This window comes from Dreissena polymorpha, chromosome 12, assembly GCF_020536995.1.
Source record: "Dreissena polymorpha isolate Duluth1 chromosome 12, UMN_Dpol_1.0, whole genome shotgun sequence".
Classification (NCBI taxonomy): Eukaryota; Metazoa; Mollusca; class Bivalvia; order Myida; family Dreissenidae; genus Dreissena; species Dreissena polymorpha.
Window position 1 is genome coordinate 37,525,794 of NC_068366.1, and position 22,984 is coordinate 37,548,777.

The 22,984-nt window shown below is 36.6% G+C and overlaps 1 protein-coding gene across 1 annotated transcript in view; it reads right to left on the reverse strand.

Annotated features, from left to right (window-relative positions):
* LOC127852533 (activating signal cointegrator 1 complex subunit 3-like) overlaps positions 1 to 22,984 on the reverse strand; it is a 117,648-nt gene that overhangs the window by 75,218 nt on the left and 19,446 nt on the right. Inside the window, exons 17-28 of the mRNA XM_052386488.1 lie at positions 22,330 to 22,614; positions 21,829 to 21,915; positions 21,200 to 21,376; positions 20,629 to 20,854; positions 20,207 to 20,361; positions 19,612 to 19,710; positions 15,754 to 15,925; positions 14,292 to 14,383; positions 13,017 to 13,145; positions 10,520 to 10,605; positions 969 to 1,135; positions 427 to 572 (exon numbers count right to left, since the gene is read on the reverse strand). Coding sequence (XP_052242448.1) covers positions 427 to 572; positions 969 to 1,135; positions 10,520 to 10,605; positions 13,017 to 13,145; positions 14,292 to 14,383; positions 15,754 to 15,925; positions 19,612 to 19,710; positions 20,207 to 20,361; positions 20,629 to 20,854; positions 21,200 to 21,376; positions 21,829 to 21,915; positions 22,330 to 22,614 — 1,821 coding nt within the window. The remainder of the gene's footprint in view (positions 1 to 426; positions 573 to 968; positions 1,136 to 10,519; positions 10,606 to 13,016; positions 13,146 to 14,291; positions 14,384 to 15,753; positions 15,926 to 19,611; positions 19,711 to 20,206; positions 20,362 to 20,628; positions 20,855 to 21,199; positions 21,377 to 21,828; positions 21,916 to 22,329; positions 22,615 to 22,984) is intronic.

Here is a 22,984-nt window from a genome sequence, read left to right on the forward strand (position 1 = left end):
CATAAAGTTTACTTGGACAGGTATGGATTTTAGACTAAATGGGTACAAGATGAAAACTTTATCTGTATGCATGGCTCAGTCGGTTCAGGTACTACTTTAAAATGCCCCAAGTACTCTTAAGTCTACTACAAAATACCTCAGGTACGGAAAATATACCAAAAAGAACTCCAGAATATGGGCCGGTGCATTTAACCCTCTATTCAGTGCCATGGGTACATTGTAGTATAATAAAGATTACCCAGGGTACTTGTGAGTATTTCCTGAGCAAACAACTAATTAAGTGAATCTATACTCTATATTATCACATCAATGTCTGATCTGTGTGGTTTAATCCACAACCATTATCTGTCATCAATTTAAATATCAAATTTTACAATATGCAAACATACAATCTTAAATTGGGCATCCAAAATTGGTACCCTGTACCTGAACAATCCCAAGCCAGTCTGCGAGATCTCGTGCATTAGCCAGCGCAGTGGACAGACCAACAACGCGCACCTTTCTCTCGGTGTGAGACGAGATGAAGTTGGTCCTAGATACTATCACCTCAAGAACTGGGCCTCTATCGTTGCCTGAAATTCAGAGGCGGTAATCTGGGGATAACACATCTTAAGTTTCAATTTAAATGGATGTGCAATGTAAAAATAATTTGATAAACAAACCTACGTTGACAAACTGACCGACAAACCTACAATCCTACCACAAATTGACACAAATTAACCTCTCAACAAGAGGTGAATAATTTAAACTCTTCCAGTGCCCGAACCGAATTTTGAAGGCCTTTGCAAACAGTTTGGATCCAGATGAGATGCCACAGAACATGGCGTCTCATCTGGATCCAAACTGTTTGCTATTCTGATAGTATTCTTTGAAAAAAATCAAAGAAAATGCTAATTTTAGAAATTCAGCAGACAACATTTTTGCAGACGACAAATTTCCCAGCATGCAAAGGGTTAACTGGTACGTACCCAGCAGATGTATCTCATCAATGACAATCAAGGACACAGCCTTGACATAGCTGCGGGTCTGCCAACTACGGGACACACCGTCCCACTTCTCTGGTGTAGTCACGATCAGGTCTGCCTTCGCTATGGCCCGCATGTCCGGAGTGACATCCCCTGTCAGCTCCACCACCCTAGAAAACATTCTTACATTATAAATGAGCCTGGCTCTGGGAAAACGGGGTGAAAGGTCTGTTATTATAATTTTTTTTGTGTTAAGTAAAAAAAAGTGTATTACTGCACCAATAAAATAGTTTATTTCCCACCAGTCCTGGGCATTTTTTGTCTTACTGTACACTGAGTTCTACATTGAAGTAAGTTTATAATCTTTGTTGCAAATTTTACAGCGCTAATAATTTCAGTTTGTCACAATGTCAATTTGTCAATTTGCTTCTCTGTCAGAATTCTTTTTTGCTTCATATTTATGTCTGATATACATGTATCATCACTGCAGTATAAAACAAGAAATGGTACTGATCAGCGAGAGTAACCAAGTATTATATTTAGCCACTAAAGGTTAATGGACTGAAGCCTTCATCTTTGGACCAATCACATTTTTGGGCTGACTGGCAGGTTCCTAGAATCAGAGGAGGCCCTAGAAGTTCTATTCTATTTGAGCTAGGCTTGCAAAAAACAGGGCTAAATTCACTTTTGGAATTTATGGAATTTTTTAGTTAACCCTTTCCCTCTCAGAAGCGAAGTAAAATTGGCTTTGTGCAAACAGCATAAAACAAGAACAGCCTGCGAGCAACTCACAGTCTGTTAAGGTTTTATGCTGTTTGCTGCTCATCAGTATTTAAGGGCTGGAAATGAAGCCTTTAAAACTTGAATCTTGTAAGAAAGGTCTTTAATAAAATTTTACTTTCTAAGGGACTACAAATGTGTCAAAATAGGTATCTAAGTGGGGAAGGGATAAGAGAAAGCTCTTTCAAACAAAAGTGCACATGCTAAGCTAGGACGACACTTTAAGCACATGCATAAAGCCCAGTGTTCCAAGAGCATGCCTTATTTTTGATATGATGCTAAGTAAGAGGGAATGGTGATCTCTATAGCAACACTCTGATCTCTAGAGATCTCTAGCTAGATCCCTTATTCAGAGACCATTTTGGTTTCTGTTTTATGTGCATTGTGATAAAAATACCTTGGAGGTATTGCATTTTGATGAAAACATACACCATAAATATAATTTTAAAACAGTGGGAAATAAACATTCACAAAATAAATGTATTCAATGTTTTCCATTCATTTGATTTATCTGTGAAAAAAAGTTGGTAAATTATTGTGAAAATATGACCACTTTGAGAGCGCAAAATCCTTTTTTCATCAGTAAGTCATGCACAAATACTACAATTTCACAAATTAAAACATAAAATAAAACTTGATTGGTTTTCGTCAAGTATTACATTTGGATTTTTTATTTATCATGGAAAACATAAGGGACTCATTTTTCCTTGTTATATTTGATGCGCCTGAATTTTGATAACAAAGTCAGATGGATAATACAAACAAAACATTAAAGAATTGCTACTGAATTTGAGAAATACTGATGACACTTATACTATTGTACTCATATGTTCAATTTAAGTGCATCTGGAAATATTATGAAAACTGTGTAATTTAAACAAGGGGGAATTAAAAATGTTGTCAGAGTTAACCCTGCATCGCAACTTTTTATTTTACAATCAGTCTTATATGAACATTTCAATACATAGTCATATATGGTGAAAACAATTTAACCCTTTCAGTGCTGGAACCAAATTTTGAAGGCCTTTGCAAACAATTTGGATCCAGATGAGACCAAACTGTTTGCTATTCTGATAGTATTCGTTGAAAAAAAAATCAGAGAAAATGCTAATTTTAGAAATTCAGCAGACAACATTTTAGCAGACGACAAATTTCCCAGCATGAAAAGGGTTAATAGGGAGGATTGGAGAACTGTTCACTCAGAATTGTTACAATGGATTTGTAAGTTAGTTTGAGTTACCTTTACTAATTGTGAACAAATAACAAACATGTAAGCAGTGTAAATGATAGCATAGATAACTAAACAACCAATATTTAGTCTATCTATTCACATTCTTTCACAAAGTACTTTACAACATACATCCAGAGTTCAGCCATGCAAACAAGCAGTACAAGCCAGCAGAAACAAGCAGAAATAAACAATATTTGTTGAATTTGGTAATTTCGATTTTAATTTGATGACTGAACTGAGAAAATTATTTGCGCCATTTGGGAAAATTTTTATTTTCTATGATCACAAGGGAATACATGTCCAACCCCTACTACCGGTCACCCTTCATTGTTGTTCACCTTGTGTAGGCGGCCGGTCTGTGCCGCGACCATCGATAAACACTATATAATGCACCCCTCATTAGCGGTCACCCAGTTTCTCCGGCCAGCAATTTTGCATCCCAAATGTTAAATTTCCCCCATATGAGTGGTTATGCGGGAGTAAGTCGGTCATGTACATTTGCAAAATTACACCAATGTAACGGCAAAAAAATCAATGCGTACTTCCAGTCTGCGGTTTAGGCTCTGTAGTACTAAAGCATGACATGTGATTAACATTTTGACAGCCAGTTTGCAAATTGAAATTAATTAGCGGCAGATTATCAGGTTATCGGGCTTCAATCAAACCTTTATGATAATTGTCGGCTAATTAAAAGTTTCTGCTCAGCGATTTGTTGCAACAATTAAGGTGTTTTACTATGATTTTACATTTTTTCTTTCAAATTTTATTAACACATTTGAAGAGCAAGAAAAATAATCATAAATATATCGGGAAAGACCTTGCCGACATACTATTGTAAATCAAGAAGTGCCCCCAAAATAAATTGTGTAACCCTAGTACAGTAGGGTATAATATTGTGGGGAAAAACAATAACATTCAAATAAAAAATGGCTTCCTTCTTTTTCATTTTCTTTTTCAAATTTATTGGATTTAAATGCTGTGCACATACCTAAAACAAGAGGGCCAAGATGGCCCTAGTTCGCTCACCTGAGAGGAGTCGGTTCATTCAATCTTTACCATACATCAAACTCAGACAAACATCCTGGTCAAGTTTCATCATTATTGAACCAAAACTCTGGCATATGGAGTGTTTTTGTTTTTGTAAGATTTGACCTAGTGACCTATATTTTGAGTTGACCCCCCCTTACCAAACATAAAACTTTGCTTACAAAAATAAATATTATGACCAAGATTCATAAAATCTGAAACAAAATTGTTACCTCTAGTATAATATAACGAAAATTTGGACAATCTAAGGGCAATAATTATGGCATTAATTATGTGATATATATAAAACCAATCTTTGTACCAAGTTTCATGATGAATGGGCAAAAAATGTGATTTCTAGAGTGTTCACAAGCTTTTTTTACTATATAAATATAAGACAACTACTGCCCCCCCCCCCCCCCCCCCCCCCCCCCCCCCCCGCAGCCATGTTATTCAACTGATTGGAACCATTTTCGAACTTAACTCTCATATCAAGGAAACAAATGTTCTGACCAAATTTCATGAAAATTGGGCCAAAAATGTGACTTCTAGAGTGTTCATATGTTTTCACTATTTACATATAGAGAAAAATGCCCCGCCCACTGGCGGCCATGTTTTTTAACCGATCTGGACCATTTTCAAACTCCTCCGAGATATCAATGAAACCAAAGTTTTGACCAAGTTTCATGATGATTGGCCAAAAATTGTGACTTCTAGAGTGTTAACAAGGTTTCTCAATAGCCATATAAAGAAATACTGCCCCGCCCCCTGGTGGCCATGTTTTTCAATGGACAGGAACCATTTTTGAACTCAACCAACATATCATTTAGACAAACATTTTGACAAAGTTACCTGAAGATTGGGCATCAAATGTGACTTCTACAGTGTTCACAAGGTTTTTATTTTTTTGACCTAGTGACCTAGTTTTTGACCCAGCATGACCCAGTTTCGAACTCAGTTGAGGTATCAATGGGACAAATGTTCTGACCAAGTTTCATGAACATCAGACAATAAATGTGGCCTCTGGAGTGTTCACAAGGCAAAATGTTGACGACCCACGACGGACGACTGACGACGCACGACGGATAAAAGGCGATCACAAAAGCTCACCATGAGCACGTTGTGCTCAGGTTAGCTCAAAATGATAATGAGAATGATTCTTTTTCATTGACTTGATTCTGATGATGATGATATTCATGATGATTAGAAAGATGAATAGAAAATGTGTTTGAATGAAAATGTTGTTTTATAGCTGATCTTAGAAAGGAAGAAATAAAATTATTTTAAGTCCATACATTGTTTAGTACATGTACACTTATTTACCATTTTGTTTATACAAAAATTGAACAGTTGGCCATGCACTCATCAACTCTAGACTCCCTATGACCCAACCCCCTCTTAAGAGGACACCCCGCGTAAGCAGCCAATTTGGCCGTTTCCCTTGACTGGCTGCTTAAGAGCATGGGGTTGGACTGTATTTATGTAATGCTTTTCACACTGTCCATTAATATTTAATATTTATTAATATTTTATAAGAGTTTAACAGAACAATTTTGCTGGAAAAATGACGTTATGACTACAAAAGAAGGTCCTTAAGGCTTTGATAATTACACAGTATACGTTTTCAATAATTGCAATGAATTTTTTACTGATTGAAACTGTGATTTATCTTTTTTTCAATGAATAATGGATGGATAGTGGATGAGTGCAATTAGAATAGGAAAATCGCTTTTTTATCACCATATCGTCTATCAATTACAGAGACAGAAATCCAGGGAAAGCTTCTTATTGGTTACAACCAAACCAATGACAAAAATTAGTCTGAAACACCAATATAACATTGTAGGACAATCAACTATAAACTGATGCTTTATTTGAAAGCGTGATGGGATAACAAGTTCTTTACAAATGTGTTTTTTTTCAATTCACTTAAGAGAGAAACTTGGACCAGAAAAAAAGCTTCAGTAATTAATTAATCTTGCAAAGGAATTTCACCGTTTGCAGATGTTTGAAAGTATGAATACATTTCTGTGTTAATAGTTTTAGTTTGCTTCTATACATGATTGTATTTAAATATAAGATCCCCATTCTGTGAAAACCAGGATTAATGAATGTGCATAAAGAAATGGCTAATAAGGGAAAACACTTTCAACTTTTATGTATTTTTTTCTTTCGACAAAGACTGGATTTTCATACAAGAGACTTTTTGAAAATGAAAAATTGTATAAATAGGAAATTGACCTCTTTTAGGGCACATTCTGATGATGTCAAATATACGACGTTTAACTTTTTTTTGCATACTATGTAACTTTTTTGTATTTTTGCATAAAAAATAAAATGTTTTGCTTTCACTAAATCATTAAATTTGTGTTACAATTGAGGATTAGGCTAGGAAAAGGTTCAAATTTTCTATAAAAACTCATGAAATAAAATAAGAACATACACCAAAATCAACAAATATCCTCTACTTATTGTGTGATGTGTCTACAGAATATCTAGACAGAAGTCATGTGACCTGTCATAATATGCCATCTACCATTCTCAAGGGATTCAATGATGCCGTTAGAAATAATAATGCCACCATTACGCACACTGCATTATTGTATTCCATATTTGTTGAGAGAATTCGCGAAGGGAGATATGTTGCAGATGCAGTGAAGAATCTGATTTTATAAGTTATTTAATATGGAAGATTATGCTCCCAGTAAGATAAAAATGTGAAATTCTTTGCTAAAGTAATTGCTTTTGTTGTATTAAGTAATTATGACCTTCAGTTAATTCCCAGATTTCTAATAATGGGTATTTTTTTATTTGAGACTCAACAAATTCGTTGGCAGGAAAAGTAATTGTAAAAAAAAATGTATTTAATTCTCCTTATGAAACAAAGTATATTTATGTTAATGCTTCATGAAAAAATACATCTTATGTTCCCCTTATTTCTTTACCAGTTAATCATTTCATAGATATTATTATTCTTAAATCTTTTTCAACCTTTTTAATCAAGAGTAACTTACTGTCAAAGAGACATTTTATTTCAATACCTTTACTAAACATTCAAATTATAAGAATCTGTAAGATTTGATCACAAATTCTCACATCAACAAACAATCACACATTTTAACATCATTTATCTGTCTCCAAAGGAACCTCCTAGAGTGCTTCTATATCTCATGTTGCATTTTATTTGATTATAATTGTAAATGGAACTCTTCACTGCTTTTTGCTGATATTGTTGGTTTTCACGCAAATTATGCTTGTAAACATTATTGTTTATTCCCAAACATTATCAAAGCATTTTATTTTCTACTTCAGGGAAATAAATTAAAGAAATAGCTCATGTTCAAGAAGTGCCTTCATATATGGCTTTTTATTTAAATACATATATCAATAGATTATGTATGTGATACAAACTGTTAACAATTTCACAGATTGTTAGGATGATTAAGAGCCTGTTTTAATAAGTTAATTTATTTCTAATATATGTAGGATCTTGCATGAGCAGTCGTTTTGTATTGAATTTATTAAACAAGTCATCTGAATAAAAAAAACAAGATGTGTTTGTGAAACACAATGTCCCCCTATATGATGTTTGACCTTGAAGGATGACCTTGACCTTGTGAAGGATGACCTTGACCTTTCACCACTCAAAATGTGCAGCTCCATGAGATACACAAGCATGCCAAATATCAAGTTGCTATCTTCAATATTGCAAAAGTATTCATAAAATAAGTGATTTGGGCCACATATATTTGATCTCTGACCTTGAAGGATGACCTTGACCTTTCACCACTCAAAATGTGCAGCTCCATGAGATGCACATGCATGCCAAATATCAAGTTGCTATCTTCAATATTGCAGAAGTATTAATAAAATAAGCAATTTGGGCTACATATATTTGACCTCTGACCTTGAAGGATGACCTTGACCTTTCACCTCTCAAAATGTGCAGCTCCATGAGATACACATGCATGCCAAATATCAAGTTGCTATCTTCAATATTGCAAAAGTATTTATAAAATGAGCGATTTTGGCCACATATATTTGACCTCTGACCTTGAAGGATGACCTTGACCTTGAACTTCCACAACTCAAAATGTGCAGCTTCATGAGATACACATGCATGCCAAATATGAAGTTGCTATCTTCAATATAACAAAAGTTATTGCAAAATGTTAAAGTTTGCGCAAACAGACCAACAGACCAACAGACAGACCAACAGACAGACCAACAGACAGGGCAAAAACAATATGTCCCCCACTACTATAGTGGGGGACATAAAAAGAGGCTTGCCAAGTTTTTATCTTTATTTAGATGACAATTTAAATAATTTCAATACAAAATAACCACGAATCTAAGATTCTATTTATAACATGACCAACAATTTTTTTATTATCTTATGCTATTTTCACCGTTTATTCACATTGTAAAAGAGTTTAACTGAAGAAATTTGCTGAAATAATGACGTCATTTCGTCAAAAATGACGTCATTTCATAGTTATATAACTAGTGTAATAACACCCCTGTAATAAACAAAGCATTACGTTATTTCACTCCTGGAGCGTAGGTCATGTTATAAGTAAGTGTACAATGAGAATGCCAATTTATTCTTTTTATGTTTAACAGGACCTTTTCTAGAATGTCTATGATCAAAATAAACTCTCTGGTCAAGCAAGCTGGAATACTAGTAATACATGTACCACATGGGAGCAAGAAAATTTCACAAGTCTGTCTTTACAGAACAGAAAATCTCACAAGCCTGTCTATACAGTACTAAAAGTCTTACAAGGGTGTCTTTACACAACAGAAAACTGTCAAGCCTGTCTATACAGAACAGAAAATCTCACAAGCCTGTCTTTACAGAACAGAAAATCTCACAAGCCTGTCTTTACAGAACAGAAAATCTCACAAGCCTGTCTATACAGAACAGAAAATCTCACAAGCCTGTTTATACAGAACAGAAAATCTCACAAGCCTGTCTATACAGAACAGAAAATCTCACAAGCCTGTCTATACAGAACAGAAAATCTCACAAGCCTGTCTATACAGAACAGAACATCTCACACGCCTGTCTAAACAGAACAGAAAATCTCACAAGGCTGTCTACACTGAACAGAAAATCTCACAAGCCTGTCTATACAGAACAGAAAATCTCACAAGGCTGTCTACACTGAACAGAAAAACTCACAAGCCTGTCTATACAGAACAGAAAATCTCACAAGTCTGTCTATACAGAACAGAAAATCTCACAAGCTTGTCTATACAGAACAGAAAATCTCACAAGCCTGTCTATACAGAACAGAACATCTCACAAGCCTGTCTATACAGAACAGAGAATCCAACAAGCCTGTCTATACAGAACAGAAAATCTCACAAGCCTGTCTATACAGAACAGAAAATCTCACAAGCCTGTCTATACAGAACAGAAAATCTCACAAGCCCTTCTATACAGAACAGAGAATCCAAGAAGCCTGTCTATACAGAACAGAAAACCTCACCCGGCTGTCTACAAGGACAAGAAAATCTCACAAGCCTGACTATAGAGAACAGCAATATAACAAGAGCTGTTTGCAAAACATGCATGCCCCCCATATGGACTGTCAGTTGTAGTGGCAGCCATTGTGTGAATACGTTTTTTGTCACTGTGACCTTGACCTTTGACCTAATGACCTGAAAATCAATAGGGGTCATCTGCCAGTCATGATCAATGTACCTATGAAGTTTCATGATCCTAGGCGTATGCATTCTTTAGTTATCATCCTGAAACCATTTTACTATTTCAAGTCACTGTGACCTTGACCTTTGACCTAGTGACCTGAAAATCAATAGGGGTCATCTGCCAGTCATGATCAATGTTCCTATGAAGTTTCATGATCCTAGGCGTAAGCATTCTTGAGTTATCATCCGGAAACCATTTTACTGTTTCGTGTCAGTGACCTTGACCTTTGACCTAGTGACCTGAAAATCAATAGGGGTCATCTGCCAGTCATGATCAATGTTCCTATGAAGTTTCATGATCCTAGGCGTAAGCATTCTTGAGTTATCATCCGGAAACCATTTTACTGTTTCGTGTCAGTGACCTTGACCTTTGACCTAGTGACCTGAAAATCAATAGGGGTCATCTGCCAGTCATGATCAATGTACCTATGAAGTTTCATGATCTTAGGCGTAAGCATTCGTGAGTTATCATTCGGAAACCATTTAACTGTTTCGAGTCACTGTGATCTTGACCTTTGACCTAGTGACCTGAAAATCAATAGGGGTCATCTGCCAGTCATGATCAATGTACCTATGAAGTTTCATGATCCTAGGCCTAAGCTTTCTTGAGTTATCATCCGGAAACCATCTGGTGGACGGACTGACGGACCGACGGACATGTGCAAAACAATATACCCCCTCTTCTTCGAAGGGGGGCATAAGAAGTGGGCTACACTATGTTCCATTGCATGATTACAGGTGCTTTTTCAAGATCTGATATTAAGACTCATATCTTCACTGCAAAGGATGACAATACACTTACTTTTTCCCAAGCTTTTGCTCGATTCTTACTTTCCAGTCCTCCATTCTTTCTCGCACAAGAGCTTTCAGGGGGGCAATGTACACAGCCTGCAAAGTGAGAACACAAACACATAAACATAAATAGCTCTGTAATTTATTTCAACTGGCCTATCAAATGAGCTTATCTTAATTTTACTCCAATCTGCTTTAGGTATGAAAAGTGAACAGACAAGTAAGAGCTTGATGTTCATACAAAAACATGGCAAATAAGGCACTCATGTCCACTAATAGACGGCAAACAAGGCAACCATGTCAACTAAACAAGAGCTGTCAGAGAACAGCGCGCTCGACTATTCGAGTGCTTGACATTATAACATAAGCCATCATGGGGAAATTGTTCATATTCAATAATTTATTAGAGGATCTTTCAAAAATTAAAAAAGGAAAAAAAATAATTGTTTTTTTTTGGGGGTGGGGGTGAGAGGGGGTATGATGTGGGGTGTGGTCATTTATTAGACGATCTTTCAAAAATAAAAAAAGAGAAAAAAATAATTTGGGGGGAGTGGGGGGGGGGGGGGGGTGAGAGGGGGGTATAATGTGGGGTGGGGTAATTTATTAGATGATGTTTTAAAAAAAAAATTGGGGGGGGTAGGGGGGGGGGTTGGGGGTGAGAGGGGGGTATAATGTGGGGTGGGGTAATTTATTTGATGAGGTTTATGGGGGGGGGGGAAGGTTTGGGGGGGGGGGGGGGTAGGGAATTTGGGTAGGGGTGTGGGGTATTGTTTGGGTAGAATCCATTGCGGTATTCAGGTAAGTGTTGTTTTGTCAAAGTAATAATAAAATGTGATAATAAATAAAGAAGTTATGGCAATTTAAGCAAAATGTTTAATTATCTAAGTGTAAAAGGGGCCATAATTATGTAAAAATGCTTGATACAGTGGTCTGCTCTTGTTTATAGGTTGGGGTCATGTTGGTAAACAAGTATGCAAAATATAAAAGCAATATGTCAAAGGATATAGGAAATATTTGGGGTAGTACGCAAACTTTAACATAGATTTATCAATAATATGCATATTCTAAGTATAAAAGGGGCAATAATTATGACAAAATGCTTGATAGAGTTGTCTGCTCTTGTTTATAGGTTGGGGTGATGTTGGTAAACAAGTATGCAAATTATGAAAGCAATATGTCAAGGGACAATGAAAATAAATGGGGTAGTACGCAAACTTTAACATTTGCTGCATATTCTAAGTGGAAAAGGGGCCATAATTATGACAAAATGGTTGATAGAGTTGTCTGCTCTTGTTTATAGGTTGGGGTGATGTTGGTAAACAAGTATGCAAAATATGAAAGCAATATGTCAAGGGACAATGAAAATAATTGGGGTAGTACGAAACTTTAACATTTGCACGCTAACGGCACAGAACGGCACGGCACGGAACGCCGACGTGAGTAGGATAGCTCAACTATATATATTTCATATATAATATTCAAGCTAAAAAATGCTTGATAGAGTTGTCAGCTCTTGTTTATAGGTTGGGGTCATGTTGGTAAACAAGTATGCAAAATATAAAAGCAATATGTCAAAGGATATAGGAAATATTTGGGGTAGTACGCAAACTATAACATAGATATATCAATAATATGCATATTCTAAGTATAAAAGGGGCAATTATTCTGTCAAAATACTTGATACAGTTGTCTGCTCTTGTTTATAGGTTAGGGTCATGATGGTAAACAAGTATGCAAAATATGAAAGCAATACGTAAAGGGACATTGAAAATATTTGGGGTAGTATGCAAACTTTAACATTTGCTGCATATTCTAAGTGGAAAAGGGGCCATAATTATGAAAAAATGCTTGATAGAGTTGTCTGCTCTTGTTTATAGGTTGGGGTCATGTTGGTAAACAAGTATGCAAAACATAAAAGCAATATGTCAAAGGATATAGGAAATATTTGGGGAAGTACGCAAACTATAACATAGATATATCAATAATATGCATATTCTAAGTATAAAAGGGGCAATAATTCTGTCAAAATACTTGATACAGTTGTCTGCTCTTGTTTATAGGTTGGGGTCATGATGGTAAACAAGTATGCAAAATATGAAAGCAATACGTACAGGGACATTGAAAATATTTGGGTAGTACGCAAACTTTAACATTTGCTGCATATTCTAAGTGAAAAAGGGGCCATAATTATGACAAAATGCTTGATAGAGTTGTCTGCTTTTGTTTATAGGTTGGGGTCATGTTGGTAAACAAGTATGCAAAATATGAAAGCAATATGTCAAGGGACAATGAAAATAATTGGGGTAGTATGAAAACTTTAACATTTGCACGCTAACGCAGATGCAGACGCCGACGCCGGGGTGAGTAGGATAGCTCCACTATATATATTTCATATATAATAGTTGAGCTAAAAACCACAAATAAGCCAATGGTGTCCATTCAAACAAGGCAAAACTAGGTCAATTTGGTGGTGACTGAAAACAAACAGCTTTAAACTAGAAACCCACCTTGTCTTTTGGTCGTTCTCTGAACAGTCTGAAGATGGCCAGTTCAGCAGCGATGGTCTTACCAGAGCCAGTGGGGGCTCCCAGCAGCACGTTGTGGTCCGAGTGGTATAGCACATGGAACAGCTGGGTCTGTAAGAGGGCAAAGGTCAAGGTTTATATGTGGCATAGGTCAAGATTAATGCAAGTATAGGAGATAAAACTTAATTTCAGAGGTTACGGTCAAGGTTAATTTAAGAGGCTAAGTAGAAGTTTAATATGAGTGGAAAAGATCAAGATGATTATTAGAAGCAAAGACAAGATTAATATTTGTGGAAAAGGTCAAGGTTTATATATGTGGCATTTGTAAAGATTAATGCAAGTATAGAAGGTAAGGGTTAATTTCAGAGGCTAAGGTCAACATTAATTTAAGAGGCTGAATAGAAGTTTTATATGAGTGAAAAAGGTCAAGGTTATTAAAAGAAGCAAAGGCCAATGTTAATATCTGTGGAAAAGGTCAAGGGTGACATAAGTGACAATGGTCAAGGTTAAAAGAAGCGGCAAAGGTCACATCACATTAACATAATATGGAAAAGTTCAAGGTCGATATAAGTGGCAATGGTCAAGGTTCATGGAAGTGGCAAAGGTCACATTTACATAATATGGCAAAGTTTAAAGTTAATTGAAGTGACAGCATTAATAAAATTGGTCCAGATAAACATTTCAACATACCAGTATATGAACATCAATATATACTGACTTCAGAAAAGGTGGAAGTAAACCTAAAAGAGGTATTTCTAATCAAATAAATAAATGCAACATTCGAAAAATCAATGTATTCTAATAACTATCATGTATAATAGAGCAAATACCACAAATAAGACTTCCAAATGTTTTAAAACTTTAATTGGTAACAACTGATAATGTCAACTGCACAATCTGTTTAAAAAAAATCTAAATGTGTGTCCTCCTATCAGTACTTTACATGACAACATACACACACACATTTTAAAGTTGTGCAAATGCTTATATTAATGTTCAAAGATTTGTTCAAAGGTCATTTTAAGAGTATACAAGGTCATAGTAACTACATCAAAAGTGAATCCTACTCATTTAACTCATTAGCAAATTGAAATTAAAATATAAAGATAAAATTTTTGATTCAAAGTCAATTGGCCCATTAACAGTATTTTTTATCGATTCTGAAAATACCTTGCTCAAGAGCATCTTAAAACCAGAAATACATGATCAACCAGATTAACAAAGCATTGTCTGAACATAATTCATCTATACTGGTACCTGAATGGGGTTGAAGTGTGTGAACTTGTAGAGGGTCTCTAACATTGGATCTATGAGGGCAGTTACAGGCAGTGGCTGCAGATCCAGAAGTTCTGAAAAAAAGACAAAACAAACAAACTGCGAGGCAAACAAAACACATCAACACATATACTTGAGCTTTGATCATGGAAAACTGATTTAAATGCGTGTGCAGAAAGTGTTGACCCAAATCAGATAGTGAAGTCTGCACAGGCTTATTTGGGTCAACACTTTCTTTTTAAATGGATTTTTGTTTAAAGCAAGTCTCTTCTTAGTGAAATTCTAGTTTAGGCATCTACAGAAAGTGCCATCCCTGATAACACGACCAATGCTTTTAATTCAAATGTTTTATTTAGATAACAAGAGATGTGCTTGTCAGAAACACAATGCCCCCTACTGCGCCGCTTTGATTTTTTAATTATTTTTTATCATATCCCTTTAAATTGTTTTACTTCCCTTGTAAAAATGGTCAGTACCTGCCAAATGATAAATAGAAAACTCCATATAAAGCTTGTTACTTCCCTTGGATTTGTTTTTTTGACCTTTGACCTTGAAGGATGACCTTGACCTTTCACCACTCAAAATGTGCAGCTCCATTAGATACACATGCATGCCAAATATCAAGTTGCTATCTTCATTATTGCAAAAGTTATTGTCAATGTTAAAGTTTTCGGACAGACAGACGGATAGACAGTTCAAATGCTATATGCCACCCTACTGGGGGCATAAAAAGTTCATGTTTAATCCATGTGTCAATAATTTTTTCTGATTGTTAAACTCCTGCACCTCAACATGTGTGACATTGAACTTCTAATTACAGTACAGTTGAGTGGCTAAAACTGTATCCTTGACCCACTTACACCTCTGAGAGGTTTCTTCCCACTACGCCAGTATGATGTGCTGAAATATAAGACTGGCATCTCAACATTTGTGACTTTGACCTAGTGGCTCAATTTTCAATTTGTGTGGGGCAATGTGTTGTGTTCAGGTGACCTAAAATTAATACCTGTTTGAAGGAAAATGCCTCTCAGGAAGGAAACAATGCTAGAAGGAGATTGCAAACAATGACCCACATCTCCACTGCCTTTAACTACTTATTACCATACCTATGAGCACAATGGACAAAAGACTATCCCATGACCTTGTTTTTACATTAATGTGCACAGGGAAAGTCATCAAGCAGGATGCAATGCCTGAAGGAGATTGCATACTTTGACTCACATCTCCACTGGTGTTACCTACTTGTTACGATACCTATGAGCATGATTGACAAAAGACTAACCCATGACCTTGACCTTGTTTTTACCTGTATATGGATGAGTTGCTCGAGAGAAAAAGGCACACATGGGTTCACATCTCCACTGCTGTTACCTGCTTGTTATCATACATATGAGCACAATGGACAATGGAACACTCCATGACCTTGACCTTGATCTTGACCTACCTGTGTGTGGTGGATGCCTCTCTGGCAGTATGAGATGCTGGAAGGAGATTGCACACATGGACTCACATCCCAGCCAGCGGTCAGATATGGCCTTCACGTAGTACTGGGAAGGCAGGGGCTCAAATATTGGAATGGTGAACACCAGAACCTGGTTGGGCTCCTTGCTAAACATCTGCAAAGTACAGAGAACATGGTTAAAAGTACAGAGAAAATGGTGAAAATGTTCCTGAAATAGCATTGATTGGGTCGGGACTCCAATTAAAAAAAATCTTTAGATTGCAGACTGAACAATAAAAAAATATCATATCTATGCATTAGTTTTTAAATACATGTTGGTAATTGGTAATGTATTAGTAAAAACATGTCACATTGAAGTCAAGTTTAAATGCATCAGCACATTTGCTAATTACATTGAATTATGTGGGTGTTCTTATATGTTTTAATGAAGAAAGAAACAAGAGATGTGTTTGTCAGAAACACAATGCGCTGCTTGTTTTTTTACCTTAAACCTGTAAGGATGACCTTGACCTTTCACCACTCAAAATGTGCAGCTCCATGAGATACACATGCATGCCAAATATCAAGTTGCTATGTTCAATAGTTCAAAAGCTATTGGCCCAGGAAACGGACTCGAGAGCGTTTATATAAGCCTAAGGCTTTCGACGCAATCGAGCTAAAATAAATAGGTTTAAACTAAAAGCTATTGCAAAACATTACTGTAAGGTTAAAGTTTTGGGACAGAATGACAGACAGACAGACAGGCCAAAAACAATATGCCCCTGATCATTCGATCTGGGGGCATAAAAATGAAAATTTATGTTTTTTATTTTTTGACCTTTGACCTTGAAGGTTGACCTTGACCTATCACCACTCCAAATGTGCAGCTCCACAAGAAGTAAGTAAGAGATTGAATGGAGAAATGAAAAATATATTTTTTTAAATTTTTGACCTTCGACCTTGAAGGATGACCTTGACCTTTCACCACTCAAAATGTGCAGCTCCACGAGATACACATGCATGCCAAATATGAAGTTGCTGTGTACAATATCAAACAAGAGGGCCTGAAAGGCCCAAAGTCGCTCACCTGAGATAACGAGATATTTTTGGGATGAATCTTCTGACCAAGTTTCATGAAGATCAGACTATAAATGTGGCCTCTAGATTGTTAACAAGATTTTACTATAGCCATATAAGGAAAAATGCCCCGCCTCTTGGCAGCCATGTTATTCAAGCAAACGTAACCATTTTTCGAACTCATCCAAGATATCAATAAGACAAATCTTCTGACCATATTTCATGAAGATTGGAAATAAATGTGGCCTCTAGAATGTTAACAAGGTTTTACAAAAGCCATATATAGCCTTATAAGGAAAAATGCCCCACCCCTGATGGCCATGTTTTTAAAGAAATCAAAACCATTTTCGAACTCATCCAAGACAGTATTGGGACAAATCTTCTCAATTTTCATGAAGATTGGAAAATAAATGTGGTCTCTAGAGTTTTAACAAGGTTTTATTATAGCCATATAAGGAAAAATGCCCCGCCCCCTGGCGGCCATGTTTTTCAACCAAAGGGCATCATTTTTACACTCTTTCAAGATATTATTGGGATGAATCTTCTGACCAAGTTTCATGAAGATCGGACAGTAAATGTGGCCTCTAGAGTGTTAACAAGATTTTACTATAGCCAAATATAGCCATATAAGGAAAAATGCCCTGCACCTTGGCAGCGATGTTTTTCAAGCAAATGTTACCATTTTCATACTCATCCAAGACATCATTGGGATAAATCTTCTGACCAAGTTTCATGAAGATCGGAAAATAAATGTGGCCTCTAGAGTGTTAACAAGGTTTTACTATAGCCATATAAGGAAAATTGCCCCGCCCCCTGGGGGCCATTTTTTTCAACCAACCAGCATCATTTTCGAACTCTTCTAAGATATTATTGGGATGAATCTTCTGACCAAGTTTCATGAAGATCAGACAATAAATGTGGCCTCAAGAGTGTTAACAAGATTTTACTATAGCCATATAAGGAAAAATGCCTCGCCCCTTGGCAGCCATGTTTTTCAAGCAAACGTAACCATTCTCGAACTCATCCAAGATATCATTGAGACCAATCTTCTTACAAAATCTCATGAAGATTGGACAATAAATGTGGCCTCTAGAGAGTTAACAAGGCAAATGTTGATGAGGCACAACGGACAACGGACGTCGGACAAAAAGCGATCACAAAAGCTCACCATGAGCACGTTGTGCTCAGGTGAGCTAAAAAGTTAAGAAAGTTATGTTTTTTATTTTTTAACCTTTGACCTTGAAGGTTGACCTTGACCTTTCACCACTCAAAATGTGCAGCTCCACGAGAAGTAAGTAAGAGATAGAATGAATAAATGATTTTGTTTTTATTTTAGACCTTTAACCTTGAAGGATGACCTTGACCTTTCACCACTCAAAATGTGCAGCTCCGCCAGATACACATGCAAGCCAAAATGAAGTTGCTGTGTTCAATATTAAAAAAGTTATGATAAAACTTTAACGAAGGTTAAAGTTTGAGAAAAAATTCAATGATATTTGACCTTTGACCTTGAAGGATGACCTTGACTTTTCACCACTCAAAAATACTCAAAATGAGCATCTCCATGAGATACACATGCATGGAAAATATCAAGTTGGTATGTTCAATATTGCAAAAGTTATCAAACTTATCTCAAGGTTTAACCACGGTTAAAGTTTTGGACAGAATGACAGACAGAAAGACAGGACAAAAACAATATACCCCCTGATCTATCGATTCGGGGGCATACAAATGTAAACAAGAAATGTGACCACAGGACATGGATGCCCCCAACTGTAACTTTGTCACCACATAAAAGTATAACTGTGTAAACGCTTGGTAGAAGTTATTAGCTTTTTTCAAATCCTAAATGCAGATTTTGAACCTAAACGCAGACCCTAAGAACAAGGTCAAGATCACAGGGGTCAAAATTTGTGTCCGTATGGAAAGGCCTTGTCAATATACACATGCATGCCAAATATGAAATTGCTATCTGAAGCGACATAGAAGTTATGAGCATTTTTCGAAATCTTAACACAAAGTGTGATGGACAGACGGACGGACAGACGAACCGACAGTCCGATCACTATATGCCCTCCTTCGGAGACATAAAAATGTCTTAGAATATCAAAATAAATAAAAAAGCCACATAAACTAGAGAGCGGACAACATGCTTAATCCTTGAAATGCACTTAGTGACCCCGTGACCTAGTTTTTGACCCGGCATGACCCATATTCAAACTTGACCTAGATATTGTCTTGATACAACTTCTTACCAAGTTTAGTAAAGATCAGATGAAAACTACTTCAATTAGAGAGCGGACACCATGCTAAATCCTTGAAATGCACTAAGTGACCCAGTGAGCTAGTTTTTCACCCGGCATGACCCATATTCGAACTTGACCTAGATATTGTCTTGATACAACTTCTGACCAAGTTTAGTAAAGATCAGATGAAAACTACTTCAATTAGAGAGCGGACACCATGCTTAATTTTTTAAATGCACTAAGTGACCCCGTGACCTAGTTTTTGACCACGCATGACCCATATTCAAACTTGACCTAGATATTGTCTGGATACAACTTCTGACCAAGTTTGGTAAAGATCGGATGAAAACTATTTGAATTAGAGAGCGGACACGAAGTGTGACCGACCGACCGACGGACAGTGCGAAAACTATATACCACCTTTTCTTTGAAATGGGGGCATAAAAAGTAATTATTTCAGATTATAATTAAGGGCGAAATTCACAGGAAATCAGGCAGGTTGATGAATACACAGACGAGATACCATGAGGAGACGTACCTGTTTCTTGTGCAGCAGAAAGTACTCAGAGTGGTATATGTGGTTGTTTTCTGGGTCCTCTACCCAGATCCAGAACGACTCAGCAGCAGAACCATGGACCTGAAATTTGCAGCAGACGACATGCTACCAATTGCTTTTGAAAATAAGAAATGTGTTTGTCAGAAACACAATGCCCCCTATTGCGCCGCTTTGATTTTTTTTTTTTTTTACCTTTGACCTAGAAGGATGACCTAAAACCTTTCACCAATCAAAATGTGCAGGTCCATGAGATACACATGCATGCCAAATATCAAGTTGCTATGACCTTACCTTACTTGACCATGTATTACATTTTATATTATTATAAACCACAAATTACTCTCAAAAAGTCTAACAATTAGGAGACTATTTCAGAAAAAAGGAACAAATCAAAAACATATGAAATAAAAAACAATTAAAAAATCAGCACTTCTAAGCAGTTTAGTATCAGTATTTTCCAGATTTTACTCTCAAAAAGTCATACTAAAAAGAGTATTGCAGAAAAGTAAGAACAAAGTAAGAACTCAACAGCCATAAAAAACAACAACAAAGAAATCAGAACTAAGACTAACGTTACCTTATCGTCCCAGTGGAACATGGGCGTGATGACGAGCCTCACTCTGAGGACGGTGCGTGTGATTGGCTGGATGGTGGCCTCCAGATCCAACTGTGGTAACGCGTGTACGCACTTCTTGATGATACTGCCCATCTTCACGTGGTGTACCATGTGGCCTGAAAATGTCACATTGAGCTGCAATCTGGGAAAATAGGGCTTAATGCAAGTGAGGAAAGTGTCTTCCCAGATAAGCATGTGCAGTTTACACAGTCTAATCATGGGCGACACTTACCCCTTATATTGAATATTAGATATGCAGGCAATATTCACCTCATACACACATACCTGAATGACATGTGGTCAATTGATGAGAGAATTAATATTCATTCCCAATAGCTTTCACAAAACAACTTTTAAGTACAAGTACACAAATGTATACATACCAATTTCTTTAGCGTCCATCTCCCGCAGTCGTTCAATCTTCATCTTGCCTGCCTCAAGTTTGTTGATGATTTCAGGGCTCAGAATCGAAAACTGTCGCAGCGGTGTCTCAAAACCCCAGATCCGTTTGTCGATGGTTTTACTCAGGTTGAGCAGACGACCTGCCATGATTGGCCAGCCCTTCTTCAGGCATATCTCAAACAGCGAGCGTGTTATTCTGGCAGCATTCTGCGAACAGCAAAATAATTTATATAACACTATCATAAATATTATATAAGCAAAATGAAATAGTAATTTAAACAATGAAAAATGAATAACAAACTTACTTGTATGCTGCTTTTTATTTTATTTGTAATTGGTTTTGTTAAAAAAATGCTTTATGATGTTGATTTCAGAGAAGACTTAGCATAGTCCTGCAAAGTCCAATCATAAAAATGTCACATACATTTGACAGCATTTTCATATATGATATGCCACATATATAAAGCTTCTTATGAGAGGGCATACAAAATTACCATGCAAAATCCTTCTACTTCAAGACATCACAAAGCGTCTATTTGTACACCACTCTACCTGAGCCACATATGCCTGGTCAGACACCAGGGAGAAGCTCTCGAGGTACTGGCGTGAGACGTAGCTCTGCAGGAGGATGTTGACCTTGCCGTACGAGTTCTCCGTACCACCGGGTACCTGCATCTCACACTCCTCGTGAAGCAGACGATCCAGCTCCTCCATCTCCTCATCTCGAACCTGCGGGATAGAAATTACAACAAAATATGAGCCTGATTATGGGAAAACTGGGCTCAATACATGTATGTAAAGTGTCGTCCTTGATTAGCCTGTGCAGTCTGTCCAGGCTAATCTGGGATGAAACTTATTGCATGGACTAAATTATTGTTTAGAAGTCTTCCTTGAAAGCAACAAATCCATATAAGTGGAAAGTTTTCACCCTGATTAGCATATGCAGCCTTACAGTTTTTACATTTTCATTTTTACATTTCTCTCTCACATATATTGCTTAAAAATGTTGGTAGGCTTTTAATCAAAGAAGAGAACATAGAGTATGTACATCCATTAAGTAAATGGTTGAAAGAATTAAGCATTTAAAAATGAAATGCCACAAACAATCCAAATACAGTGCAATTCAATAAATCAAACAGCACAATATTTCACTATAAAACACTATTATTATGAAGTGTTACCTTGATTTGGTCGAATTCTTGCGCCTTGGACACAAGAGCAAATATATCTGCCTCTGTCATCACGGTCTTCAGGTACTCATTGATAACCTGTGGGAAAAAAAAAATAATTACAAGAACAGTTACCGGTTTAATAATATCCTATCATTGAAGCTAAGATTGTTTTACTAACATAGGAAAACATCAAACAGATTTATCTGTTGGGATAGGGTATTTATTGAACTTAGTCTGTGCAAATTATAATTAGAAGAAATTGAGTTTGTATACAAATTAAGCACCTGTTTACAATAATCAATTGCTTTCAATCTGTCTTTCCATGACAACAAGTGTATAAAAAAATCATAAAACAATGTTCCTAGGTAACTCACAATATTACAAGTGACAACCAACATGCACCTCACATATTATACACAATTACAGGCTTCATGTAAGACTTTTATATTTCTTAAATTCAAATACATACATAAGTTTTAGGATGCAATAAAAAAAAACAAAAAAACATACCTCTACTGTGTCATACTTGACGTAGAAATGACTGGCCACCCTCCCCTGGTCCGTGGAATGGAAATACCCCGTATTTTCATCAAACCGAATCATCTTAGCCTGGTCCAGTTTTCTCCCAGCATTGACTACGAGGTCATGCCGATACACCTGAAGCGTCGGGTCATCCTGGACCATGGCGTAGGGGACGCCATAAGCTAGTGGGTTGATCGTGAGACGCACATACAGGTACGTGTAGCTCAGCCAACGCACCGCCTCCTCTATGTTGGTAACTGTACCTAAGGAGATCTGGGGAGAACAAGAGATGTTTGTAAAACATGTCTCCACCCTGAAACGCTGCTAAATTGTCAAAATGAGAAATTGTAAATATGTTTATTAATACCGCGTGCCTTTGTGACCTTGACCTTTGACAATTCCACCTTGACATCATCCCAAGTAACTTAACTACGATTTCACTAATGTTGAATTGTTCTCTGGATATCGTATGGACTGATCATCATACTGATGGAGGTATAGACATGTGCAAAACAAATACCCCCCCACACACACACACTTCATAATAGGGGTATAAAACCTACTAAATTGAATAGATTGCAGTGCTTTTTTGTTTAAATTACTATGCAAATATGTTTATGTCAAAAGATTTTCTTTTAAATAA